We start from the raw sequence: 23,958 nt of genomic DNA on the forward strand, positions 1-23,958 counted from the left end.
TTGTAAGCCAGATAATATCACTTCTCAAAATCATCTAATAACTTATTACCTTGAAGGTCCTTGCTATTAACTAAAAGGCTTTTATGGTCTGTTCCCCAGCTGGGATCTCATTACTTCCCTGACCTCATGTACTACTCTATTTCTCATCTCTCTGCTCCAGCTATCCTCATCTCTTGTCAGCATGGTCTTGGCTCAGGGCTTTTGCACTTGCCATTCGTGGAGCACTCTTTCCTTCCACTGATATCAACATGACTTTCTTCAGTTATCACTAAGGTCATCTTCTTGGTGACATTTTACCTGGCTCCATCTAAAATATCTATCTAATATGTACCTAATACCTCTAATAGTTCATATCCTATTGTCTGCTTTATTTTATTTTACTTTCTACATTTATTATGCTCTAATATGTTGTATATTTGTCCTTTTTATTGCTTCCTTTACTTGAAAATATGAAGGCTGGGCCTGTAGCCTCTTCTGTTGACTTCTGCATTCCCAAACCCTGGAATGTTGCCTGACATCTAACAGGCACACAGTAAGTATCTGTTGAATGAATAAATGTATGAATCAGAGATGTTAAGTAATCTTTTAACTAGTAACTTGTGGAGCTAAGATTTAACACAGACCATTTTATTTTTCACATTTAACTTTTGAATATATATTGAATATATTGAATTTGTTATATAAAAAAATGGAAGGTTGTCTGTAGCTTCTCCGTAAGTAATTCATCTACATTATACTGTTTGACAAAGTAGACCAAGACTCTTTGTTCGTGGTTGATATGGTAGATTCCTAAATGTTTTCTGGAAGCATTGTTAGATACATAATGCATATGAGTTGTCTTCTCTGAAATTATTTTTTAATTGAAATGTGTCCATAATCTTGTCATTTCTGAACTGCCAAATTATACTGCAGTCTGTTGATCAAGATTGATTCTGAGCATGTGGGACCCATTTTAAACAAGAAAGAATCTTGTTTGTTTGTAATGTGATGGCTAATGCACTGGAAACAGATTGTATGGACATTAAACTTCTGTCCACACATCTATGTTCAACAACCCAAACAGTAAATATTTGCCTTGATGATTGCTTTTGCTGAAGGGGTGCAAACTGCCATGGCTCCAATTTTTTGGTGTTCTTGTCCTATTTTTTTTTTTTTTTTAGAACTTTGACTTGAATATAAACATTGGCAAAGAAATTATATTCTTTTACTACACATTTTGGGAGACTGGTATGGTGATATTCTCTTGGAACAGAAGTAGAGTATAATCAGTCTGCTAATAGGAGCAGAAAGTCATTTCTTAAAATGATCCTACAGCCACCTTGCTAATGTCGAGGATGATTCGAGCTGACTAATTTGATTGCTGCTTTCTTCCTCCAAGAGGTCTCAATGCATGAAAGAGCTTATATATGTAATTTAGGTTTCCATGATTCCAGCAACCTAATGATGCACAGAAAGCTGAAATAAAATTCCCACTTTTTCCCAGATAGAATATGCACATCTAAACATCTGTCATAGAGACAGAAGGATATTATAGTTGAAGGGAAGATGATAGCTTAATGCCTGTTTGGTGGTTTGATTTCCTAATAGATTATTTGAAAATTGTCCAGCTAGTGCAGTGGGGACCTATTAATATCTTTGTAAATAGCTTTAGGATAGAAAAGGGTAGGAGAGGAAGCTTAGCCTAGTATTCCAGACAGTACTTCCTATGCTATATTGATACCATACTGTGCTATAATCTTATACTTCCAGATGAGTATGTGAGTGGTTTATAGTTGAATCACGGCATGTAATTCACCAACACTACAAAATATCCTTTCTTCTCTCAATTTTTCAATTTCTCATATACCATAGTAGTCCCTGATTCTCTTCCTTTAAGCCCCAGACTGTATTTTTTGAAGCATTCCCTTTTCTCCAATCAGAATTACTACACCTATTCTCCAAATTCATAATGATAAAATCTTGGGGACTAGGCTTACCAGGAAAACTCCCTCTGAAAGAGATCAGAGAAGGAGGAAGGGAAAAAGGATGAGCAAAAAGACCAAATTCGTTATAAATGGAGTTGACATAAGAAATCTAGGATCAGTCAAACGTTAAATTTCTTTTACCTCCATCAGAATAATTTTAACCTAGGGTCAGGCCCATTAATAATAGTGGCTCCATCATGGTCAAGCCAGATAAAAGCAGTATGCCTGTAACCTATAATGTGTTCACAAGTAATTCAAAGATATGAAAATAGACATTTGGGAAGGTATAATTTTGACCTTCACAATTGAAAACCAAGATATTACAACAGTAATTAATTCTTTAGTCATTCTGAAGGTAAAATTTAAAGTTTGCCTTTTGTGTGGACTTTATACTGAAAACATAATTGGGATGATGGAAGTTTCCCTTTCTTTCTTTTGGAGCATCTCCACCCTCCTTTCTATTGTTATCTCCAAGCTCCTGAAAGACAGGACACGTGGAGTTTTTGAACAAGTGGGCTTCTTTCCTAACTTGGTGAGCTGAGCTGGATGACTTAGAAGAAACATTAAAGTTTCTTTTTAATTTTTTTCCTAGAGTCTTGAGCTAGTTATAGAAGGTTAACTTCCTCTTTCTTAGCCTCTAAAGCCTGTCTAATCCATTTTAGTTCTCACTATACATTTATAGATACATACTGAGCTTCTATTATGTTCCAACCACTGTACTAGGTGAAGGTTATAACCATGAAATGTCTATACCAGAATTCTGCTTTTAGACTCAGAACCAGTGTTCAGCAGAATGTACCCTTAACTCACACCAACTCTGATAAAATGTACTTGTCCAAGTCTTTATCTTCAAAATCCTCCTAAGAGCAGGGAAATAGTAACTAAAGAGCCAATCCTTCTTCCCACTGTCCTTCCAGTCTATAATATCTTCACTTGTGAAACAGTGCCTATAATGTTCTTTGTTTCTAGAGTAGATGTTAAATTTCCATATTTATTCTTCTTTTGTGAGTGTGTATTGCTTTTTTCATTCTAAGGTTTTTTCCTAATTTTAGGCAAAGAGCACACGTGTGTGTGTTTGGGGGGGTAAAGGACAAAATTATAATATATGAAGATTTACTTGCACCGTGAGATCCATCTGTTTCTGGTAGTCTTGGTTTGGGCACCCCCAGAAGCAGATCCTGAGACAAGGACTCAAGCGCAAATAAATGAATAGGGAAGTAGGGAAAAGACATGGGGAAAGTGAGGTAGCCAGTGTAGGAAACACTATCAAAGCAGCCACTGCTACTGGTTATCAGATTTAACACCTCTGGGAAATTCTGAGAATTTGTGTAAAACACTCGTGGGGTGAGCAAGCTGTGCATTTATGTAGCAATTCCATTCAGCCATTGGTGTAGGCTGCTCTCAGGGGTAGAAGCATTAGTTCCCTGGCATGTGGAGCCTGCTGGATATAGGCACGGCAGCCTTCCAAGGCTTCAGAGACTCTTGGCCAAGGGATGCAGATACTGACAGTTGGTATTTGTGCAGGACCAAACTGAAGTAACAAGACCCAAGGGATGTGGGCTGGGAAACAACAGCATCTGCTAAAGACTGATAGTCCACAATTTTCATGATTCCCAGTTATTTGGCCCATGGAAAATACTTAGCCCATATTTCTCAGCCTATTTTAGGTACTCAAAAGTTTACTTCTTATTCTTTTCAGAAATAAAATTTCTGGATCACAAAATAACTTTTGACATGTTTAATCTTCATATCTGAAAAAATCTATCAATGACAGGATTATTTCTAAACTAGTTTTATTAAGTAGTACTTCAGGGTGTTGTGCATTTGATCAAAACTATTGGCTTTTTGTGATTTTTAAAAAAATGTTTTTAATGCTTAGAATAGACATATGTTAACCAGCATATAGAATTATAAAATGGTAGAGAAATATAACCATACAGATTATGTAATCAGGCCCCTTGCCTCCCAGTAGCTACTTAGTAGATGAGGAAACTAAGGTGTAGTTAGAACCACTTGCTTTAAGTTGTGAAAATAGTCTTTTCTTTTTATAACCCTATATAAAACTGGAGAGAAACTCTGTGTCCATGGTAAAATGTTTTGTTATTCTCGGACTGAGGATTAGATTATAAACTTCTAGAACTAAGGTGAAGTTCTCTACACCTAGAGTCATTGGCCATCATCTTGGAAGTTAAGCCACTTGTCCCTGGGGTTCCTTTTTTCCTTGAGGCAGAGGTACCACAATGATAAGGTTTCCTTTTTTTAAAAAAAGAATTTATTTATTTATTTGATAGAGAGACAGAGAGCACAAACAGGGGGAGCAGCAGGCAGAGGGAGAGGGAGAAGCAGGCTCCCCACAGAGCAGGGAGCCTGATGTGGGATTCAATCCCAGGACCCTGGGATCATGACCAAAGCTGAAGGCAGTCACTTAACTGAGCCACCCAGGCGCCCCATGATAGGGTTTCTCTATCCTGATGTTTCATACATATTGTTCAGATGGTGCACTTATTTTTTTTTTTCAACATAGGCTTTACTTTTATCATATGTATTCTCCTAAGGAGTAGCCAGTCTGCTGGTCCCATTTTACATTGAACACTTCGCTTTGATGCTTGGGCTTTATTATTTTATTTCCAGAAAAGTCCCTGTATTGACTTAAATTATAGAGATTTATTATTAAAACTGAAAGGAATAAAGTGTAAAAGCAAGTCGAAGTACTTTAAATTCTCCCCATCTGATCCCTACTAAATATTTACAATGCATAATAAAACAACATAGATTGAATACCTAGACATTCAAATACAGACTTTTTTCTTTCAAGATTTTATTTAAATTCCAGCTAACATATAGTGTAGTATTAGTTTCAGGGATAGAATTTAGGGATTCATCACTTGTATGTAACACACAGTGCTCTTTACAAGTGCCTTACTTAATGCCCAGCACCCAGTTACCCCATCCCTCCACCCACCTCCACTCCAGCAACCCACTGGAGGGTATCTTGTGGTTTGCCTCCCACTCTGTTTTTATCTTATTTCATTTTTCCTTCACTACCCCCATGTTAATCAGTTTTGTTTCTTAAATTCCACATATGAGTGAAATCATATGGTATTTTCTTTCTCTGACTGACTTATTTTGCTTAGCATAATACCCTCTAGTTCCATCCATGTTGTTGCAAATGGCAAGATTTCATTCTTTTTGATGACTGAGTAATATTCTGTTATGTGTAGATACATATATATGTGGTATATATATATATATATATATATACCACATCTTCTTTATCCATTCATCAGTCAATGGACATTTGGGCTCTTTCCATATTTTGGCTATTGTGGATAATGCTGCTATAAACATTGGGGTTCATGTGTCTCTTAGAATTGAAATACAAATAAAAATCACAGTGAAGTAACATGTCACACAAGTCAGAATGGCTAAAATTAACAATTCAGGAAACAACAGATGTTGGTGAGGATGCAGAGAAAGGGGAACCCTCTCACACTATTGGTGGGAATGGAAACTGGTACAGGCACTCTGGAAAACAGTATGGAAATTCGGAAGTTCCTCAAGAAAAAAGTTAAAAATCTGGATTTTCTTTTGATTTGACTCGCTGTTCCATACTTCTCAGCATTGAGGCTACAGAGCCTATGAAAATTTTCTTGAAAATTCTTAAAGGTCTACTAGAATTATTATTTTTTATTTAAATTCAATTAGCCAACATTTAGTACATCATTAGTTTCAGATGTAGTGTTCAATGATTCATCAGTTGTATGTAACACCCAGTGCTCACCATATTATGTGCCCTCCTTAATGCCCATCACCCAGTTACCCCATTCTCCCATCCACCTCCCCTCTAGCAACCCTCAGTTAGTTTCCCAGAGTCAAGAGTCTCTCAGGGTTTGTTTCCCTCTCTGATTTCTTCCATTCAATTTTCCCTCCCTTCCCCTATGATCCTCTGTGCTATTTCTCATTTTCCACATATGAGTGAAACCATATGATAATTGTCTTTCTCTGATTGACTTATTCCACTTAGCATAAAACCCTCCAGTTCCATCCATGTCAATGTAAATGGTAAGTATTCATGGTTTCTGATAGCTAATATTCCATTGTATACATGAACCACATCTTTTTTATTTTAATTTCATTTTATTATGTTAGTCACCATATATTACATCATTAGTTTTTTTAATTTTACTTTATTATGTTATGTTAGTCACCATACATTACATCATTAGTTTTTTATATACTGTTTCATGATTCATTGTTTGTGTATAACACCGAGTGCTCCATGAAATATGTGCCCTTCTTAATACCCATCACCGGGCTAACTCATCCCCTGACCCCCCTCCCCTCTAAAACCTTCAGTTTGTTTCTCAGAGTCCATGGTCTCTCATGGTTCATCTCCCCCTCCGACTCCCCCCCCCCCTTCATTTTTCCCTTCTTACTATCTTCTTCTTTTTTGACATATAATGTATTATTTGTTTCAGAGGTACAAGTCTGTCATTCATCAGTCTTACACAATTCACAGCGCTCACCATAGCACATACCCTCCCCAGTGTCTATCACCCAGCCACCCCATGCCTCCCACCCCCCACCACTCCAGCAACCCTCAGTTTGTTTCCTGAGATTAAGAGTCATTTGTGGTTTGTCTCCCTTTCTGGTTTCATCTTGTTTCATCTTTTCCTCCCTTCCCTATGCTCCTCTGTCCTGTTTCTTAAATTCCTCATATCAGTGAGATCATATGATACTTATCTTTCTCTGATTGACTTATTTCGCTCAGCATAATACTCTGTTTCCATCCAAGTCGTGGCAAATGGCAAGATTTTGTTTTTTGATGGCTGCATAATATTCCATGGTATATATATTCCAAATCTTCTTTATCGATTCATCAGTTGATGGACATCATGGCTCTTTCCACAGTTTGGCTATTGTGGACATTGCTGCTGTAAACATTGGGATGCATGTACCCCTTTGGATCACTACATTTGTATCTTTGGGGTAAATACCCAGTAGTACAATTGCTGGGTCATAGGGTAGCTCTATTTTTGACTTTTTGAGGAACCTCCGTACTATTTTCCAAAGTGGCTGCACCAGCTTGCATTCCCACCAACAGAGTAGGAGGGTTCCCCTTTCTCTGCACCCTTGCCAACATCTGTCATTTCCTGACTTGTTAATTTTAGCCATTCTGACTGGTGTGAGGTGGTATCTCATTGAGGTTTTGATTTGGATTTCCCTGATGCCGGGTGATGTTGAACACTTTTTCATGTGTTTGTTGGCCATTTGGATGTCTTCTTTGCAGAAATGTCTGTTCATGTCTTCTGCCCTTTTCTCGACTGGATTATTTGTTCTTTGGGTGTTGAGTTTAATAAATTCTTTATAGATTTTGGATACTAGCCCTTTATCTGATATGTCATTTGCAATTATCTTCTCCCATTCTGTCAATTGTCTTTTGGTTTTGTTGACTGTTTCCTTTGCTGTGTTTTTTATCTTGATGAAGTCCCAATAGTTCACTTTTGCCCTTGCTTACCTTGCCTTTGGCTATGTGTCTAGGAAGTAGTTGCTGCTGCTGAGGTTGAAGAGGTTGCTGCCTGTGTTCTCCTCTAGGATTCTGGTGGATTCCTGTCTCACATTTAGGTCTTTCAACCATTTTGAGTCTATTTTTTGTGTGTGGTGTAAGGAAATGGCCAAGTTTCATTCTTTTGCATGTGACTGTCCCCTACACCATTTGTTGAACAGACTGTCTTTTTTCCATCGGACATTCTTTCCTGCTTTGTCAAAGATTAGTTGACCATAGAGTTGAGGGTCCATTTCTAGCCTCTCTATTCTGTTCCATTGATCTATGTGTCTGTTTTTGTGCCAGTACAATACTGTCTTGATGATGACAGCTTTGTAATAGAGCTTGAAGTCTGGAATTGTGATGCCACCAGCTTTGCTTTGCTTTTTCAACAATTCTCTGGCTATTCGGGGTCTTTTCTGGTTCCATACAAATTTTAGGATTATTTGTTCCATTTCTTTGAAAAAAGCTGATGGTATTTTGTTAGGGATTGAACTGAATGTGTAGATTGCTCTAGGTAGCATAGACTTTTTCACAATGTTTGTTCTTCCAATCCATGAGCATGGAACGTTTTTCCATTTCTTTGTGTCTTCCTCAATTTCTTTCATGAGTATTCTATAGTTTTCTGTGTACAGATTCTTTGCCTCTTTGGTTAGATTTATTCCTAGGTATCTTATGGTTTTGGGTGCAATTGTAAATGGGATCGACTCCTTAATTTCTCTTTCTTCTGCCTGGTTGTTGGTGTATAGAAATGCCACTGATTTTTGTGCATTGATTTTATATCCTGCCACTTTACTGAATTCCTGTATGAGTTTTAGCAGTTTTGGGGTGGAGTCTTGAGTTTTTCACCTAAGGTATCATATCATCAGCAAAGAGTGAGAGTTTGACTTCTTTGCTGATTCGGATGCTTCTTATTTCTTTTTGTTGTCTGATTGCTGTGGCTAGGACTTCTAATACTATGTTGAATAGCAGTGGTGATAGTGGACATCCCTGCCATGTTCCTGACCTTAGGGGAAAAGCTCTCAGTTTTTCCCCATTGAGTATGATATTCGTTGTGGTTTTTCATAGATGGCTTTTATGATATTGAGGTATTTTCCCTCTATCTCTACACTATGAAGAGTTTTAATCAAGAAACGATGTACTTTGTCAAATGCTGTTTCTGCATCTATTGAGAGGATCATATGATTCTTGTTCTTTCTTTTATTAATGTATTGTATCACATTGATTGATTTGTGGATGTTGAAGCAACCTTGTAGCCCAGGAATAAATCCCACTTGGTCGTGGCGAATAATCCTTTTAATGTACTGTTGGATCCTATTGGCTAGTATTTTGGTGAGAATTTTTGCAGCCATTTTCATCAGGGATATTGGTCTGTAATTCTCCTTTTTGATGAGGTCTTTGTCTGGTTTTGGGATCAAGTAATGCTGTCCTCATAAAATGAGTTTTGAAGTTTTCCTCCCATTTCTATTTTTTGGAACAGTTTCAGAAGAATAGGTATTAATTCTTCTTTAAATGTTTTGTACACTTCTCTGGGAAGCCATCTGGCCCTGGACTCTTGTTTGTTGGAAGAGTTTTGATTACTGCTTCAATTTCCTTACCTTTTATGGGTCTGTTAAGGTTTTCTTTTTCCTCCTGGTTCAGTTTTGGTAGTTTATACCTCTCTAGGAATGCATCCATTTCTTCCAGATTATCTAATTTTCTGGCATATAGTTGCTTATGATATGTTATCATTGTTTGTATTTCTTTGGTGTTGGTTGTGATCTCTCCTCTTTCATTCATGATTTTATTTATTTGGTTCCTTTCTCTTTTCTTTTTTATAAGTCTGGCCAGGGATTTATCAATCTTAATAATTCTTTCAAAGAACCAGCTCCTAGTTTTGTTGATCTGTTCTACTGTTCTTTTGGTTTCTATTTCATTGATTTCTGCTCTGATCTTTATTATTTCTCTTCTCCTGCTGCGTATAGGCTTTATTTGCTCTTCTTTCTCCAGCTCCCTTAGGTGTAAGCTTAGGTTGTGTATTTGAGAACTTTCTTGTTTCTTGAGAAGGCTTGTATTGCTATATACTTTCCTCTTATGCATCCCAAAGATTTTGAACAGTTATGTTTTCATTTTCATTGGTTTCCATGAATTTTTTAAATTCTTCTTTAATTTCTTGGTTGACCCATTCCTTCTTTAGTAGGATGCTTTTTAGCCTCCATGTATTTGAGTTCTTTCTGACTTTCCTCTTGTGATTGAGTTCTAGTTTCAAAGCATTGTGGTCCAAAAATATGCAGAGAATGATATCAATCTTTTGGTACATGTTGAGACCTGATTTGTGACCTAGGATGTGATCTATTCTGGAGAATGTTCCATGGGCACTAGAGAAGAATGTGTATTCTGTTGCTTTGGGATGGGAATGTTCTGAATACATCTGTGAAGTCCATTTGGTCCAGTGTGTCATTTAAAGTCTTTATTTCCTTGTTGATCTTTTGCTTAGATGACCTGTCCATTTCCGTGAGGGGGGTGTTAAAGTCCCCCACTATTATTGTATTATTGTCGATGTGTTTCTTTGCTTTTGTTATTAATTGGCTTATATAATTGGCTGCTCCCATGTTAGAGGCATAGATATTTACAACTGTTAGATCTTCTTGTTGGATAGACTGTTCAAGAAGGATATAGTGTCCTTCCTCATCTCTTATTATAGGCTTTCGTTTAAAATCTAATTTGTCTGATATAAGGATTGCCACCCCAGCTTTCTTTTGGTATCCATTAGCATGGTAAGTGGTTTTCCACCCCCTCACTTTCAATCTGGAGGTGCCTTTGGGTTTAAATGAGTCTCTTGCAGGCAGCATATTGATGGGTCTTGTTTTTTATCCAATATGATACCCTGTGACTTTTGATTGGGGTATTTAGCCCATTTACATTCAGGGTAACTATTGAAAGCTATGAATTTAGTGCAATTGTATTGCCTGTAAGGTGACTGTTACTGTATATTGTCTCTAGTCCTTTCTTGTCTATGTTACTTTTAGGCTCTCTCTTTGCTTAGAGGACCCCTTTCAATATTTCTTGTAGGGCTGGTTTGGTGTTCACAAATTCTTTTAGTTTTTGTTTGTCCTGGCGCTTTTTATCTCTCCTTCTATTTTCAATAGATAGCTGGATATAGCATTCTTGGTTGCATATATTTCTTGTTTAGTGCTCTGAATGTATCATTCAATCCCTTCTGGCCTGTCAGGTCTCTGTGGATAGGTCTGCTGCCAATCTAATGTTTCCGCTGTTGTAGGTTATTGACCTCTTGTCCCGAGCTGCTTTCAGGATTTTCTGTTTGTCTCTGAGATTTGTTAAGTTTTACTATTAGATGTCGGGGAGTTCACCTATTTTTATTGATTTTGAGGTGGGTTCTCTGTGCCTCCTGGATTTTGATGCCTGTTTCTTTCCTCAAATTAGGGAAGTTCTCCACTATAATTTGCTCCAATATGCCTCTGCCCCTCTCTCTTTCTTCATCTTCTGGGATCCTAAGTATTCTAATACTGTTTTGTCCTATGGTATCACTTATTTCTCGAATTCTCCCCTCATGATCCAGTTGTTGTTTATCTCTTTTTCTGAGCTTCTTTAATTCTCCATTATTTGGTCTTCTATATCACTAATTCTCTCTTCTGCCTCATTTATCCTAGAGTTAGAGCTTCCATTTTTTATTTCACCTCATTAATAGCCTTTTTGATTTTGACTTTGTTACAGACTTTAGTTCTTTTATTTTCCCAGAAAGGGATTCTCTAGTATCGTACATTCTTTTTTCAAGCCCAGCTAGTATCTTTATAATCATCATTCTGAACCCCAGTTCTGACATCTTACTAATGTCTGTACTGATTAGGTCCCTGGCAGTTGGTACTGCCTCTTTTTTTTTTTTTTTTTGAGGTGAGTTTTTCCATCTTGTCATTTTATCCAGAGGAGAACAGATGAATAAGAGAACAAAATGCTAACAGGGTAACAACGACCCCAGAGAAATATTAACTGAACAAATCAGAAGAGACGTGAACCTGGGGGAAAAGAAAGGGAAAGAAAAGGAAAAAAAAACCAGACTATGATCAGGCTGGTGAATAGATCAGAACCACACTAGATTTTGGGCATATTTTGGTCTGTTAGATGAAACTGCATCCCAAGATTTTAAAGAAAGAAAAACTTATATATGTACAAAAATAAGGGTAAATACAATGAAGGGATGGAATATGACTGTAAAGATGAAGAGTATAAAAGATTTTATAAAAGGAATTGATAAGAAGATGGTTGAAAAAGGGAAAAAGAAAAATTAAGACAAATAGAAGAAAAGAATAAGGAAAATTAAAAAAAATTAACTTTGAAAGACTAAGGAATCATGGGGAAAAAAGCCATGAATTCTATGTGCTGTATTCCCCTAGCGCTAGAGTTCTGCAGTTCTCACTGATTGGTAAACTTGGTCTTGGCTGGCTGTTCTTGCTGATCTTCTGGGGGAGGGGACTGTTGCCATCATTCTCAAATGTCTTTGCCCGAGGTGGAAATGCATTGCCCTTGTCAAGGGCCAGGCTAGGTAATCTGCTTGGGTTTGCTCTCTGTAGCTTTTGTTTCCTGAAAGCTTTCTTTACCTCTTTGGATGACAAGAATGAAAATTTGGGCCTCCCAATCTCCAACCCAGAGGAGCCGAGAACTCGGCGCCCCACTCCTCAGTGAGCCCCCAGAGAAAAGCAGGCAATCACTCCTGTCTCCCTAGTCTTCAGCCGCACTCTGTGCTCACCCGGCCTGTGACCGAGCATCTCTATCTCTGGCACACAACCCCGTTTGGGGTCTCCAAATGCAGCAGACTCCTGTGGTGTGGTCCTGTGCTGCTCCTCCCAGGGGAGGAAGGGGAGTCTCCCCTCATCTGCTGCTTGCTGGGTCCCTGCTGGAAAAGCAGTGGCTCGCCTGTGCTGCGGATCATGGTCCATTGTCAACTCGAGCTGAGAGCCCATCTCTTGGCTCCCTCTTTGCAGCCAATACCTGGGAGCTCTGCCTCATTCAGGCACCCCTGGTCTCTCTGTGACCCTAAGGGTCCCGAGACCACACTGTCTCAGTGAGGGTCCACTCCCCACTCAGCCACTGGAGAAATGTCCCTCAGCAGAGCAGACTTCTAAAAGTTCCAATTCTGTGCTCTGCTGCTCCATCACCTGCCAGTGGCTGGCTGATGGAGGCTCCCTCCCCCCGTGTCCATCTTCCCGTATATTGCCTCGGATTCACTTCTCTGCATGTCCTACCTTCCAGAAAGTGCTATTCTGTTCACAGAGTTCCTGCTATTCTTTTCCTCGATCTCCTGTTGAGTGTATAGGTGTCCAGAATGATCTGATACGTATCCAGCTGAATTCCTAGGACCAGACAAAATTCAGGTCTCCTACTCCTCTGCCATCTTGCTCCTCCTCCTCTGAATGACATCTTCTTTATCCATTCATCTGTTGAAGGACATCTTGGCTCCTTCCACAGTTTGGCTATTGTGGACATTGCTCCTATGAACAATGGGTTGCAGGTGCCCCTTTGTTTCACTACATCCTTATCTTTGAGGTAAATACCTAGTAGTGCAACTGTTGGGTCATAGGGTAGCTCTATTTTTATCTTCTTGAGGAACCTACATACTGTTTTCCAGAGTGGCTCTACCAGCTTGCATTCCCACCAATAGTGTAGGAGGGTTTCTCTGTTTCCACATCCTCTCCAATATTTGTGGTTTCCTGTCTTCCTAATTTTAGCCATTCTAACTGGTGAAGGTGGTATCTCATTGTGGTTTTGACTTGTATTTCCCTGGTGACAACTGATGAAGAACATTTTTTCATGTGTCTGTTGGCCATTTGTATGTCTTCTTTGGAGAAATGTCTGTTCATGTCTTCTGCCCATTTCTTGATTGGATTATTTGTTCTTTGGGTGTTGAGTTTGATAAATTCTTTATAGATTTTGGATACTAGTCCTTCATCTGATATGTCATTTGCAATTATCTTCTATTCTGTCAGCTGTCTTTTGGTTTTGTTGACTGTTTCCTTTGCTGTGCAAAAGCTTTTCACCTTGATGAAGTCCCAATAGTTCATTTTTTGTGCATTGATTTTATATCTTGCCACATTACTGAATTGCTGTATAAGTTCTAGCAATTTTGGGGTGGAGTCTTTAGGGTTTTCCACATAAAGTATCATGTCATCTGTGAAAAGCGAGAGTTTGACTTCTTCTTGACCAATTTGAATGCATTTTATTTCTTTTTCTTGTTTGATTGCCGAAGCTCGGACTTCTAGTACTGTGTTGAACAACAGTGGTGAGAATGGGCATCCCTGCCATGTTCCTCACCTTAGGGGAAAAGCTCTCAGTTTTTCCCCAGTGAGAATAATTTTTGCTGTGGACTTTTCATAGGTGGCTTTTCTGATACTGAGGTATGGTCCCTCTATACCTACACTTTGAAGAGTTTTAATCAAGAAAGGATGCTATATTTTGTTAAATGCTTCTTCTGCATCAATTGAGAGAATCATATGGTTCTTGTCTTTTCTTTTATTAATATGATCTGTCATGCTGATTGGTGTGTGGATGTTGAACTTCCCTTGCATACCAGAAATAAATCCCACCGGTCATGGTGAATAACCATTTTAATGTACTGTTGGATCTTATTGGCTAGTATCTCGGTGAGTATTTTGGCATCCATGTTCATCAGGGATACTGGTCTGTAATTCTCCTTTTTGATGGGGTCTTTGGTTTTGGGATCAAGGTAATGCTGGCTTCATAGAAGGAGTTTGGACGTTTTCCTTCCATTTCTATTTTTTGAAATAGCTTTAATAGAATAGGTATTATTTCTCCTTTAAGTGTTTTGGTGAATTTCCCTGGGAAACTATCTGGCCCTGGACTCTTGTTTTTGATTATTGCTTCAATTTCCTTGCTGGTTATTCGTCTGTTCAGATTTTCCATTTCTTCCTGTTTCAGTTTGGTAGTTTATAAGTTTCCAGGAATGCATCCATTTCTCTCAGATTGCTTAAGTTTTTGGCATATACTTGCTTGTAATATGTTCTTAAAATTGTCTGTATTTCCTTGGTGTTGGTTGTGATCTTTCCCCTTTCATTCATGAATTTATTAATTTGGGTCCTTTTCTTTTCTTTTGGATAAGTCTGGCTAGAGGTTTATCGATATTACTAATTCTTTCAAAGAACCAGCTTCTAGTTTCATTGATCTGTTCTACTGTTTTCCTGGCTTCTATTTCATTGATTTCTGCTCTAATCTTTATTATTTCTCTTCTCCTGCTTGGTTAAGGCTTTATTTGTTGTTCTTTCTCCAACTCCTTTAGGTGTAAGGCTAGCTTGTGTATTTGAGATTTTTCTAATTTTTGAGAGAACCTTGTATTGCAATATACTTCCCTCTTAGGATGTCTTTGCTGTATCCCAAAGGTTTTGAACAGATGTGTTTTCATTCTCATTAGTTTCCATGAATTTTTAAAATTCTTCTTTAATTTCCTGGTTGACCAACTCATTCTTTAGCAGGATGCTCTTTAACCACCAAGTGTTTGAGTTCCTTCCAATTTCCTCTTGTGATTGAGTTCAGTTTCAATGTATTGTGGTCTAAAAATATTCAGGGAATAATCCTAGTCTTTTGGCATAGGTTGAGACCTGATTTGTGACGCAGTATGTGATCTATTCTGGAGTATGTTCTATATGCCCTGGAGAAGAATGAGTATTCTGTTGTTTTAGGATGGAATGTTCTGTATATATCTGTGAAGTCCATCTGGTCCAGTGTGTCATTTAAAGCCCTTATTTCTTTGTTGATCATATGCTTAGGATCTGTCCATTGCTGTGAGTGGGGTGTTGATGTCCCCTACTTTTAATGCATTATTGTCAATGTGCTTCTTTACTTTGGCTATTAATTGGTTCATATAATTGGCTGCTCCCATGTTGGGGGCATAAATATTTATCATTGTTAGATCTTCCTGTTGGATAGACCATTTAAGTATGATATAGTGTCACTTTTCATCTCTTCAGTTTTTGTTTTAAAATCTAATTTGTCTGATATGAGGATTCCTACCCTAGCTTTATTTTGAGGTCCATTAGCGTGGTAAATTGTTCTTTACCTCCTCACTTTCAGTCTAGAGGTGTCTTTAGGTCTAAACTGAGTCCCTTGTAGACAGCATATGGATGGGTCTTGCTTTTTTATCCAATCTGATACCCTGTGTCTTTTGATTGGAGCACTTAGCCCATTTACATTCAGAGTAACTATTGAAAGATATGAATTTAGTGCCACTGTAAAGTTCCTGTTTCTGTAGGTGGTCTCTGTTTCTTTCTGGGCTATGCTACTCTTGGGGTCTCTCTTTGCTTACCGGATCCCCCTTAATATTTCTTTCAGGGCTGGCTTGGTGGTCACATATATTCTTTCAGTTTCTGTCTGTCCTGGAAGCTCTTTATCTCCCCTTCCATTCTGAATGACAGCCTTGCTGGATAAAGTATTCTTGGCTGCATGTTCTTCTCATTTAGTACCCTGAATATATCATGCCAGCCCTTTCTGGCCTGCCAGGTTTCTGGGGATAGGTCTGATGTTAGTCTGATGTTTCTCCCTCTGTAGGTTAGGAGTCTCTTGTCTTGAGCTGCTTTTAGGATTTTCTCTTTGGTCTATTTTTATTGATTTTGCCTCTTGGACATGAAAGCTTGTTTCCTTCCCCAGATTAGGGAAGTTCTCAGCTATGATTTGCTCAAATATACCTTCTGCCCCCCCTTCACCCTCAGACACCCCAATAATTCTGACATTGGTACATTTCATAGCATCACTGATTTCTCAACGCCCCTCTTCATGGGCTATTAGTTGTTTTTCTCTCTTTTCTTCAACTTCCTCCCTTTCCATCAACCCGTCTTCTAGATCACTTAACTCTTCTGCCTCATTCACCTTAGCTGTTAGAGCATCCAATTCAGACTGTCTCAGTTATAGCATTTTGAATTTCAGCCTGATTCAATCTCATTTCTATACTAAGAGATTTTCTAGTGTCTTTTATGCTTTTTTTTTCAAGCCCAGGTATTAACTTTATAATTGTTATCATGAATTCCATCTCTGACATCTTACTTATATCCATATCGATTAGATATGTGACAGAGAACACTACTTTTGGTCTTTCTTTTGTTGTGAATTCCTCCTTCTAGAGTGGATGAGCAAGTGAGCAGAATCAAATTATAAACATGACCCAAGCAAAATACAACCTAGACAAATCTGAAGAGGTCAGATACCATAACAGAAAAGGAAACAAAACAAAACAAAACAAAAGGCAGGGGAGGGGGAAGAGAGAGAATATAATCTCACAGGTGGACAAAACAGGGTGATCCACTTGTTCCAGAATGAATTTTGGTCTCTGTGGTAGAAGACACTAAGTCCCCAAATTGCAAAGATGGCAAAACTTATATATATATATACAAAAATAAAATTGAATAGAGTGAAAAAAGTCCAAAAATGAAGCATATATTTATAAAATGTAGATGTAAAAAATAAAAGTTAAAAAGTGACTTAAAAAGAGTTGATAAAATAAGAAACTAGTTGAAATGGGGGAAAAAAAAGAAATGGAAAATTTCAGACTGAAAGATAAATGAATCATGAGAAAAAACCTTTAGTTCTGTATACCATTTTCCCCTAGTCCTGGAGTTTTACAGTTTTGTGGGATCTGTAAACTAGTTGTGCACCTGTTCTTCCAGTTGGTCTTCTGGGGGAGGGGTCTGCTGTGCTGCTTCTCAGGTGTCTTTGCCTGGGCAGAGTTTCTGGCCCTTGCCAGGGGGCTGGGCTCAGTGCAAGCTGGTCCTCTGTGTGGCTCTTTTTCCCTGGAGGCTTTCCTCTCCTTTTTAGAGGATCAAAATAAAAATGGCCGAGCCCTGATCTCTAGCCCCAGAACTGAGAGATGGCTGTCCTCCCTCTTCAGTAAACCATCTGGGACAAATGGTCTTCACTTTTGTGTGTGCCAAACTCCACAGACTCCTGCAATGCATGCCCACAACAATCCTTGCCGGGGGTGGTGAGGGAGTCTGAGGGTCCTGCATTACTGCCCTTTGTGTGCCCTGGGGCTGAGAGCGGTCATGGGCTTATGTGCATAACCACTCTGCCGCTCCTGGGAGATGGCTGAGCGTTACCGTATTGTCCTTTATGGGGCCGCTTCCCTGAGAGCTGTTGCCCGGTCATGGGCACACCTGTTCCAGCCCTCCTAGGGGATGGCAGATGGTATGAGTGTTCTAGTCCTTTTCAGGGTGCCCAGGTGGAGAGAAGTAACCCAATCAGCCCAGCTGCTGGTTATGGAGACCTGAGCTGAGAGTCCCCTCCTGGGATCCCTGACTGTAACCAGTTTCCCTGCTCCACTGCTTGGGCACTCTACCTGCTCAGGCACCCCTGTTCTATGACTCTGGAGATCCTGAGACCACACCGACCCACCTAGAATTCTGCCCTTTTAATCCCCTGAGCCACTCAGACAGGGATGTCTGTCACTGGAGCAGATTTCCAAGAGTTCCAATTTTTCCCTCCAGGGCTCTATCACTTTCTGGTAGCCAGCTTATGGAGGCTCCCTCCCCACTCCCTTTATCTTCTGATATTTCCCCTCAGATTCACGTCTCCACACCTCCTACCTTGCAAAAAGCAGTCATTTTTCTACCTGTAGAGTTCTAGATATTTTTTTCTTACATCTCAGGCTGAATTCATGGGTGTTCAGAATGGTTTGATAGTTATGTAGCTGCATTCAAGGGACCAGATGAACCGACGTCCCCTACTCTACTGCTATCTTGCCTCTGTGATCCAGAATTATTAATTAAAAATTTTTCCTTAGGTGATTATGTATTTTTAGCTGTTAAGACAAAATCTTTTTTGTTGTTGTTGAGATGACTAAATTAAAAGGTATTCTTAAGTAACTACAGTAATCCAAAAATTGGAAGATGACCAAAAAAAATCTTTTTATTTACTTTTTTAAAAGATTTTATTTATTTACCTGACAGAGAGAGACACAGCAAGAGAGGGAACACAAGCAGGGGGAGTGGGAGAGGGAGAAGCAGGCTTCCCGCAGAGCAGGGAGCCCGATGCAGTGCTCAATCCCAGGACTCTGGGATCATGACCTGAGTTGAAGGCAGATGCCCAATGACTGAGCCACCCAGATGCTCCCCAGAAAGATTCTTGACAGCATAGAAATTAAGAAGTTCACTCCCAGATTATTCTTGAATCAAAAAGAAGATAACAAACATGGCAAATTTTTTACAAATCAATGAAATGAGGCACATCATACCTAACCCTGCAGGTTATAATAGGAGTTGTAATCAGAGTCCTAATGCCTATAAGAGGAGGAAAAAAATGAAGGAATTTAGAAGTTAGAAAAACAAAAAGCAAAATAACCAAACAAAGTAGGAAGAGGAAAATAGAGATAAAAGATGTTATTTATGAATAAGAAAACAAAAATTAAAAAGAAATACTACAGAAGATAAATACTAATGTTTCTTTGGAACTGTGTGTTACCATTAAAGCTGGTAAACCCTTTAGAGTCTATTAAGAAAAATGGTGGAGTAAAAATATTGAAAATGACCAGAGAGTAGCACTTCCATATGTGTTGAATCATGAATTGATAGAGCGGGAACTGTGTGTTGGGCATTGTACTAAGCATCTTATTTTATTTAAACTTTACAAAGACCCTTTGAGACAGGCATTAATTTTATCCTCATTTTATATGTGAATAATGTGAAACTTAGAGAGATTAGCAGGAGTGAGTAATATGTGCAAGACTGCACAGCTGGAATCAAACCCAGGCATTTTAACTCCAGCATCTTCATTCCTAACCGGTGGTTGGAGATGGTGGTGCATATTTTCTTTGTTGTAGATCTAATAGGAAATCCTATTGTGGATTCTATAAACTCCCTTCCAAGAATTCTACTGTGGAGTTTAAAATACTTTTTAGTTAAAGAAATTTTCCAGGAAAATTTCTACTGGATAGCATTAAACTTTTAAAAGTTTGTTGTTGTAAATGTATGGAAGTATGTTTTGGATAATCATCTGGAAATGTGGGGAATCTACTATCTGATGGGGATGGTGAACTTTAACTCGTTCAGTCTCAATGTTTTATGGTTCCTCCAGTTAACAGGAGGAATTTTGTAGACATGACTTTAAATTAAAAGGTATTCTCAAACAACTCAGTAATCCAAAAACCAGAAGATGACTAAAGAATCTTGACTACATGCAAAATCTGGCCGTGGCTCTGGAGGGCTATTAACAACTGGTGGGGATTTCAATAACATGAATTCTTCAACATTGGATTTCTTCCTCTACTGAGCAGTCTTTTTAGGACTAGAGGACAGACAAAGTTTTAGTGAGAGAGAGAGAAAAAAATCCCATGGCCATGGATGAGAGTTTCAGCTAGAAAGACTTTTTCCTAAAACCACATTATTCTTTTCTTCATACTTAATATGCTCACTGCCGTGAACATACAGTTGCCAAATCTGTTCAACTGTCTGCTTTTTTTTCTTGTTAATGCAGACCATGAATATGATATCTAAACCTAATTTAACAATTTGAACCTCTATTAACACCACAAATAAAACTGGCAAACTCTCTCAGCACAACATATAAATCCTTTCAGGGGAAGATATTGTGCTTTAAATTATGCAGACACAAATTCCTAATATTTAAATAAGAACATTCTCCTTGGTTCCAGCATTTCAGAACACTTTTTGATAAAAGAGTGTTATAATGTAGAAATGAAGTAACATAATTGTGGAAGGTACATAGGATCTATTCCTTGGTCAGGTGTCGGTGACCAGCTGGCCTCAATGAAGGGAAGTATCCAAAGGAACACTGTGGAGGATGGTAAAACATTTAGAGCTAAATAGTAAAATGGATTAATCAGTTACTAACAGGATGGGAAATAGCGTGGATGTTAAGTCAGACATCTGATTAAATGATTGAGTTAACAAAAAAATATTTAAGAAACTATTCTAGAGAGAAATCTTCACTGGAACATAAACTATTTATGTCAAACCCCCATCCTGATTTTCCTTATGCACTTGAAGTGCTTAGCGAGGACTGGCACATAGTAGGTTCTCAAATATTTGCCTAAAGGAAGAAAAAATATTTACTTATGCTAGTGAGATATGTTAATGCAGAGCAAACATGTCAGAGCTGAGGCAGAAAGGATTTTCCCTATTTGTTGGTATGTGCTGAGAACTAAAGCATATAATAAAATGAGTTGGGTTTTTTTCCTCAGGACTCTGGGTGGCTCTATGGAAAGGCATAGATGTAATGGTGGGTTAGAAATTCTTTGCAACAGTAAATGAAGCCAGTAAAATTGGAAGACTAAAAGAGATTCACTTCTAAAGTATTACAGTGGACTTTGTTAACTTAATTAAATTATTTAAGTCTAATCTATCTTAAGTTTAGTGGCAAAAAGCTTCTTTTTATGACATTGTCTTGGAAATCATTTAGACCACCACGACACATTAGGTTATGGAAGTATTTTTTTTGAGCCTGAGGAAATTTTAAATCTAGGTTCTTTTTAGTGGAATACAGACTTTTTTTAAGGGCAAGTAAATATTCCTCTTAATTTTCTTGCAATATGCAAAAATCAAATCACCTGGTCATTAATCATTAGGGATTCACTTCACTTATAACCCTAAAGTTGTGCCATGGAAAAAGAATGGGTTGTGTGTGTGGGGGGAGGACTAGAGTTTTAGAATCCTAAATGTCACATTGCAGATGATTATTAATTCAAAATATTTTTAGCTGAGTTCTCCATAATCAGAGCTCATCAGACTATTGACTGTATTCAAGAGCTAAGTAATTAAAAGGAAGAAGTCGACATCACGAGTTAAATTTACCTAAAATCCATGATCATTTTGGCCCAAATTACTAGCTTTTGTGACTTCCTGGGATGTAACTTTTGGATCCCGAGTCATGTATTTATTGACTTGCTAGACCTTTTCAAGTAAATGTATTTTCTAACAAACTTCAGATATAGATAGGGTCAGTTTCAGGTGATACTATTGGAATATTTTGTCTTTGAAATGAAATCTTAACCAAAAAAATAGTAATTCAACATTTAACTTATTTGATCCTAAAACTAAAATTTCTTTTTTTTTCTTTTTTTTAAAGATTTTATTTATTTATTTGAGAGAGAGAGAGAGAGAATGAGAGCCAGAGAGCACGAGAGGGAAGAGCGTCAGAGGGAGAAGCAGACTCCCTGCTGAGCAGGGAGCCCGATGCGGGACTCGATCCCGGGACTCCAGGATCATGACCTGAGCCAAAGGCAGTTGCTTAACCAACTGAGCCACCCAGGCGCCCTAAAAATAAAATTTCAATGAATGATTTTAAGGTTTTAAACAGGAAACATTGTTTTACACATTTACAATTTACAATTTAAAGCACAATGGAAGGGATTGGAATAAAGCGCCAGTGGACAAAATCCACATTTAATAAATTGCTTAAAGTTGTACTGTTGATGTTGGCATCTGCATAGTTTGCTTTCAGTGACTATAATCTTTTCAGAGGGTCCAATGGGTGGGTTTTAACTTTAACTTTACTAAAGATAGCTTGGAGAAATTAATCCAGAGGAATTGTGCTTTTTAGCCCCTTCACACAAAATCCAAGAATCTTTGCTCTCACCCATTTACCTATTTAAAAGAGTTTGCTTAATGAAGGGCTATACCAGGACTATCACTAGCTAGATCTGAAGGCCAGTTAAGGCTTGGTGAAAGGAAAATCTTTTTACCAAAATCAATATCCAATTAGCTTGGGGTCTGTTTGATCTATGTCAGGTAAAAAACTAGGTTTATTGATTATTTTTTCTTTAATTTGTTATTTAAATGTCTCTTTTGAGATAAGGAAAGTTATGTATGCTTACTGTGTTCATTGAAAAATGAAGCAGCGATGGATGGAGAGGTTATTTTTTCCACTCTCCTTTCCCACCTTAATCAGTGTTAATGGCAGCAGGTGTATCATTCTACAACTGCTTTTTTTTTTGAAATGGATCAGTTATTTAATTACGTTCTTTGTAAGAAATTTAGAACACCAATTTGTGAGGGTAAACTCCATTTGTGAGAGAAAACACAGAGCGGAGGTAGCCCTGAAGCTGAGGAACAGCTTTGATTTTTGGCAGAATTTGCGAGTCCACAGCTTTCTGATCAACCTTGCGCTGCTCTGTAATCTCGTATTTCTCTTTCTCGGTGTCGAAGATCTCACCCTCCTGGCGTCTGGGCTTACGCAGCTTCTTCTTCTTGAAGCAAGCATCAGTGAGATGTTTGGGGATTTTCACACTGCTGATATCAATTTTGGTAGAAGTAGCAATGACGAGTTTCTGGTGTGTTCTACTCAGAGGAACTCGATTGAGGGACAGAGGTCCGGTCACAAGTAGCAAGCCACTGCTCAGTTGCTTCAGGAAAACTACCCTCTTGCCTCTGGGGCGCCCAGTGAGGATGATCAGAATGGTCCCGGGGGTGATACTAGCTCGCAGCTTTCTCACGTGCTGACTGAAAGGTTTTTTGCCGTGGCTCAACAGCTTTCGAGGCACATCTTCAGTAGGGTAATACCTAGGCATTTTGCGAAGTTTAACCACTCGGGTACCACCGTTCTTGTCACCACCAGCTGGTTTTGTGACAGTAGCAAGAGCTTTCTCCTTCTTTTTCTTTTCAACCCTGGACTTAGCTGCCGAATACTTCCTCTTGTACATGGCCTTTCTGGAATACATAGCCGATCGGGAATATCTGCCAATTCCTCCGACAAGTACAGGGTTTCGGCCGCAGTGGGGCTTCCCCTTCTTTGGCGTTTTCGCCTTGGGGTTACCCTTCTTAGCCTTGCCACCAGCATCGGCCTTCTTAGCTTCAGGTTTCTTCTCCTTAGTATCTGGCTTCTCAGCTTTTTCACCCGCCATCTTGCAAGATGGGAAAGAGCCAACTTCTGCTTTTTTATACAAAAATATGAGTACATGTCAAAAATGTGTTCTTTATCAATGTTTGCTTCTATAAAAATGCATCACATCAGATATATTACTCTGAAATTTAATATATTCATTTAACAATATGAATGGATTTCTTAAGACAATTGATATAGATCTAACCATGTATCAGAACCGCCCGGATGACTTGTTAACTTGTTAAGACACATTACTGAGCCCCATTCTCAGAGATTCCCATACGGTAGGTCTGGGGTGGGTCCAAAGAATATGCATATCTAGCAAGTTCCTTGGTGATGACAAGGCTGCTGGTCAAAGGGCTAGATTTTGAGAGTCACTGGTCTAATCTATTCTTTTTGATAGGTGTAGATTCTTACACAGAGTGGAAGTATTGTGATTTATCCAACCATTTCCCCAGCTGGCGACCCTTTATTTTTTCTTATTTTGCCACAATAAAATACTGTTGCAATAGACATCTTTGTTCATATAACACAAGGATTTTTTATTTCTATAGGATAGATTCCCAAATTGACGTTAGTGGGTTAAAGGTGATAAGCATTTACAGTTTTAACAGCTAT

General features: G+C 38.5%; 1 protein-coding gene across 1 annotated transcript; it reads right to left on the minus strand.

Moving 5' to 3' along the window:
* Nucleotides 1-22,454: 22,454 nt before the first annotated feature.
* On the minus strand, nt 22,455-23,359 carry LOC113929488 (60S ribosomal protein L6-like). Its single transcript, XM_035727764.1, has one exon. The coding sequence runs from the start codon at nt 23,357-23,359 to the stop codon at nt 22,493-22,495; it is 867 nt and encodes a 288-aa protein (XP_035583657.1). The 3' UTR covers nt 22,455-22,492.
* Nucleotides 23,360-23,958: the final 599 nt, after the last annotated feature.

Source organism: Zalophus californianus, chromosome 5 (assembly GCF_009762305.2).
Source record: "Zalophus californianus isolate mZalCal1 chromosome 5, mZalCal1.pri.v2, whole genome shotgun sequence".
Taxonomy (NCBI): Eukaryota; Metazoa; Chordata; class Mammalia; order Carnivora; family Otariidae; genus Zalophus; species Zalophus californianus.

What these genes read in the sequence shown, in the direction of transcription:
- LOC113929488 (XM_035727764.1), bottom strand. Translation starts at nt 23,359, where the DNA reads ATGGCGGGTGAAAAAGCTGAGAAGCCAGATACTAAGGAGAAGAAACCT.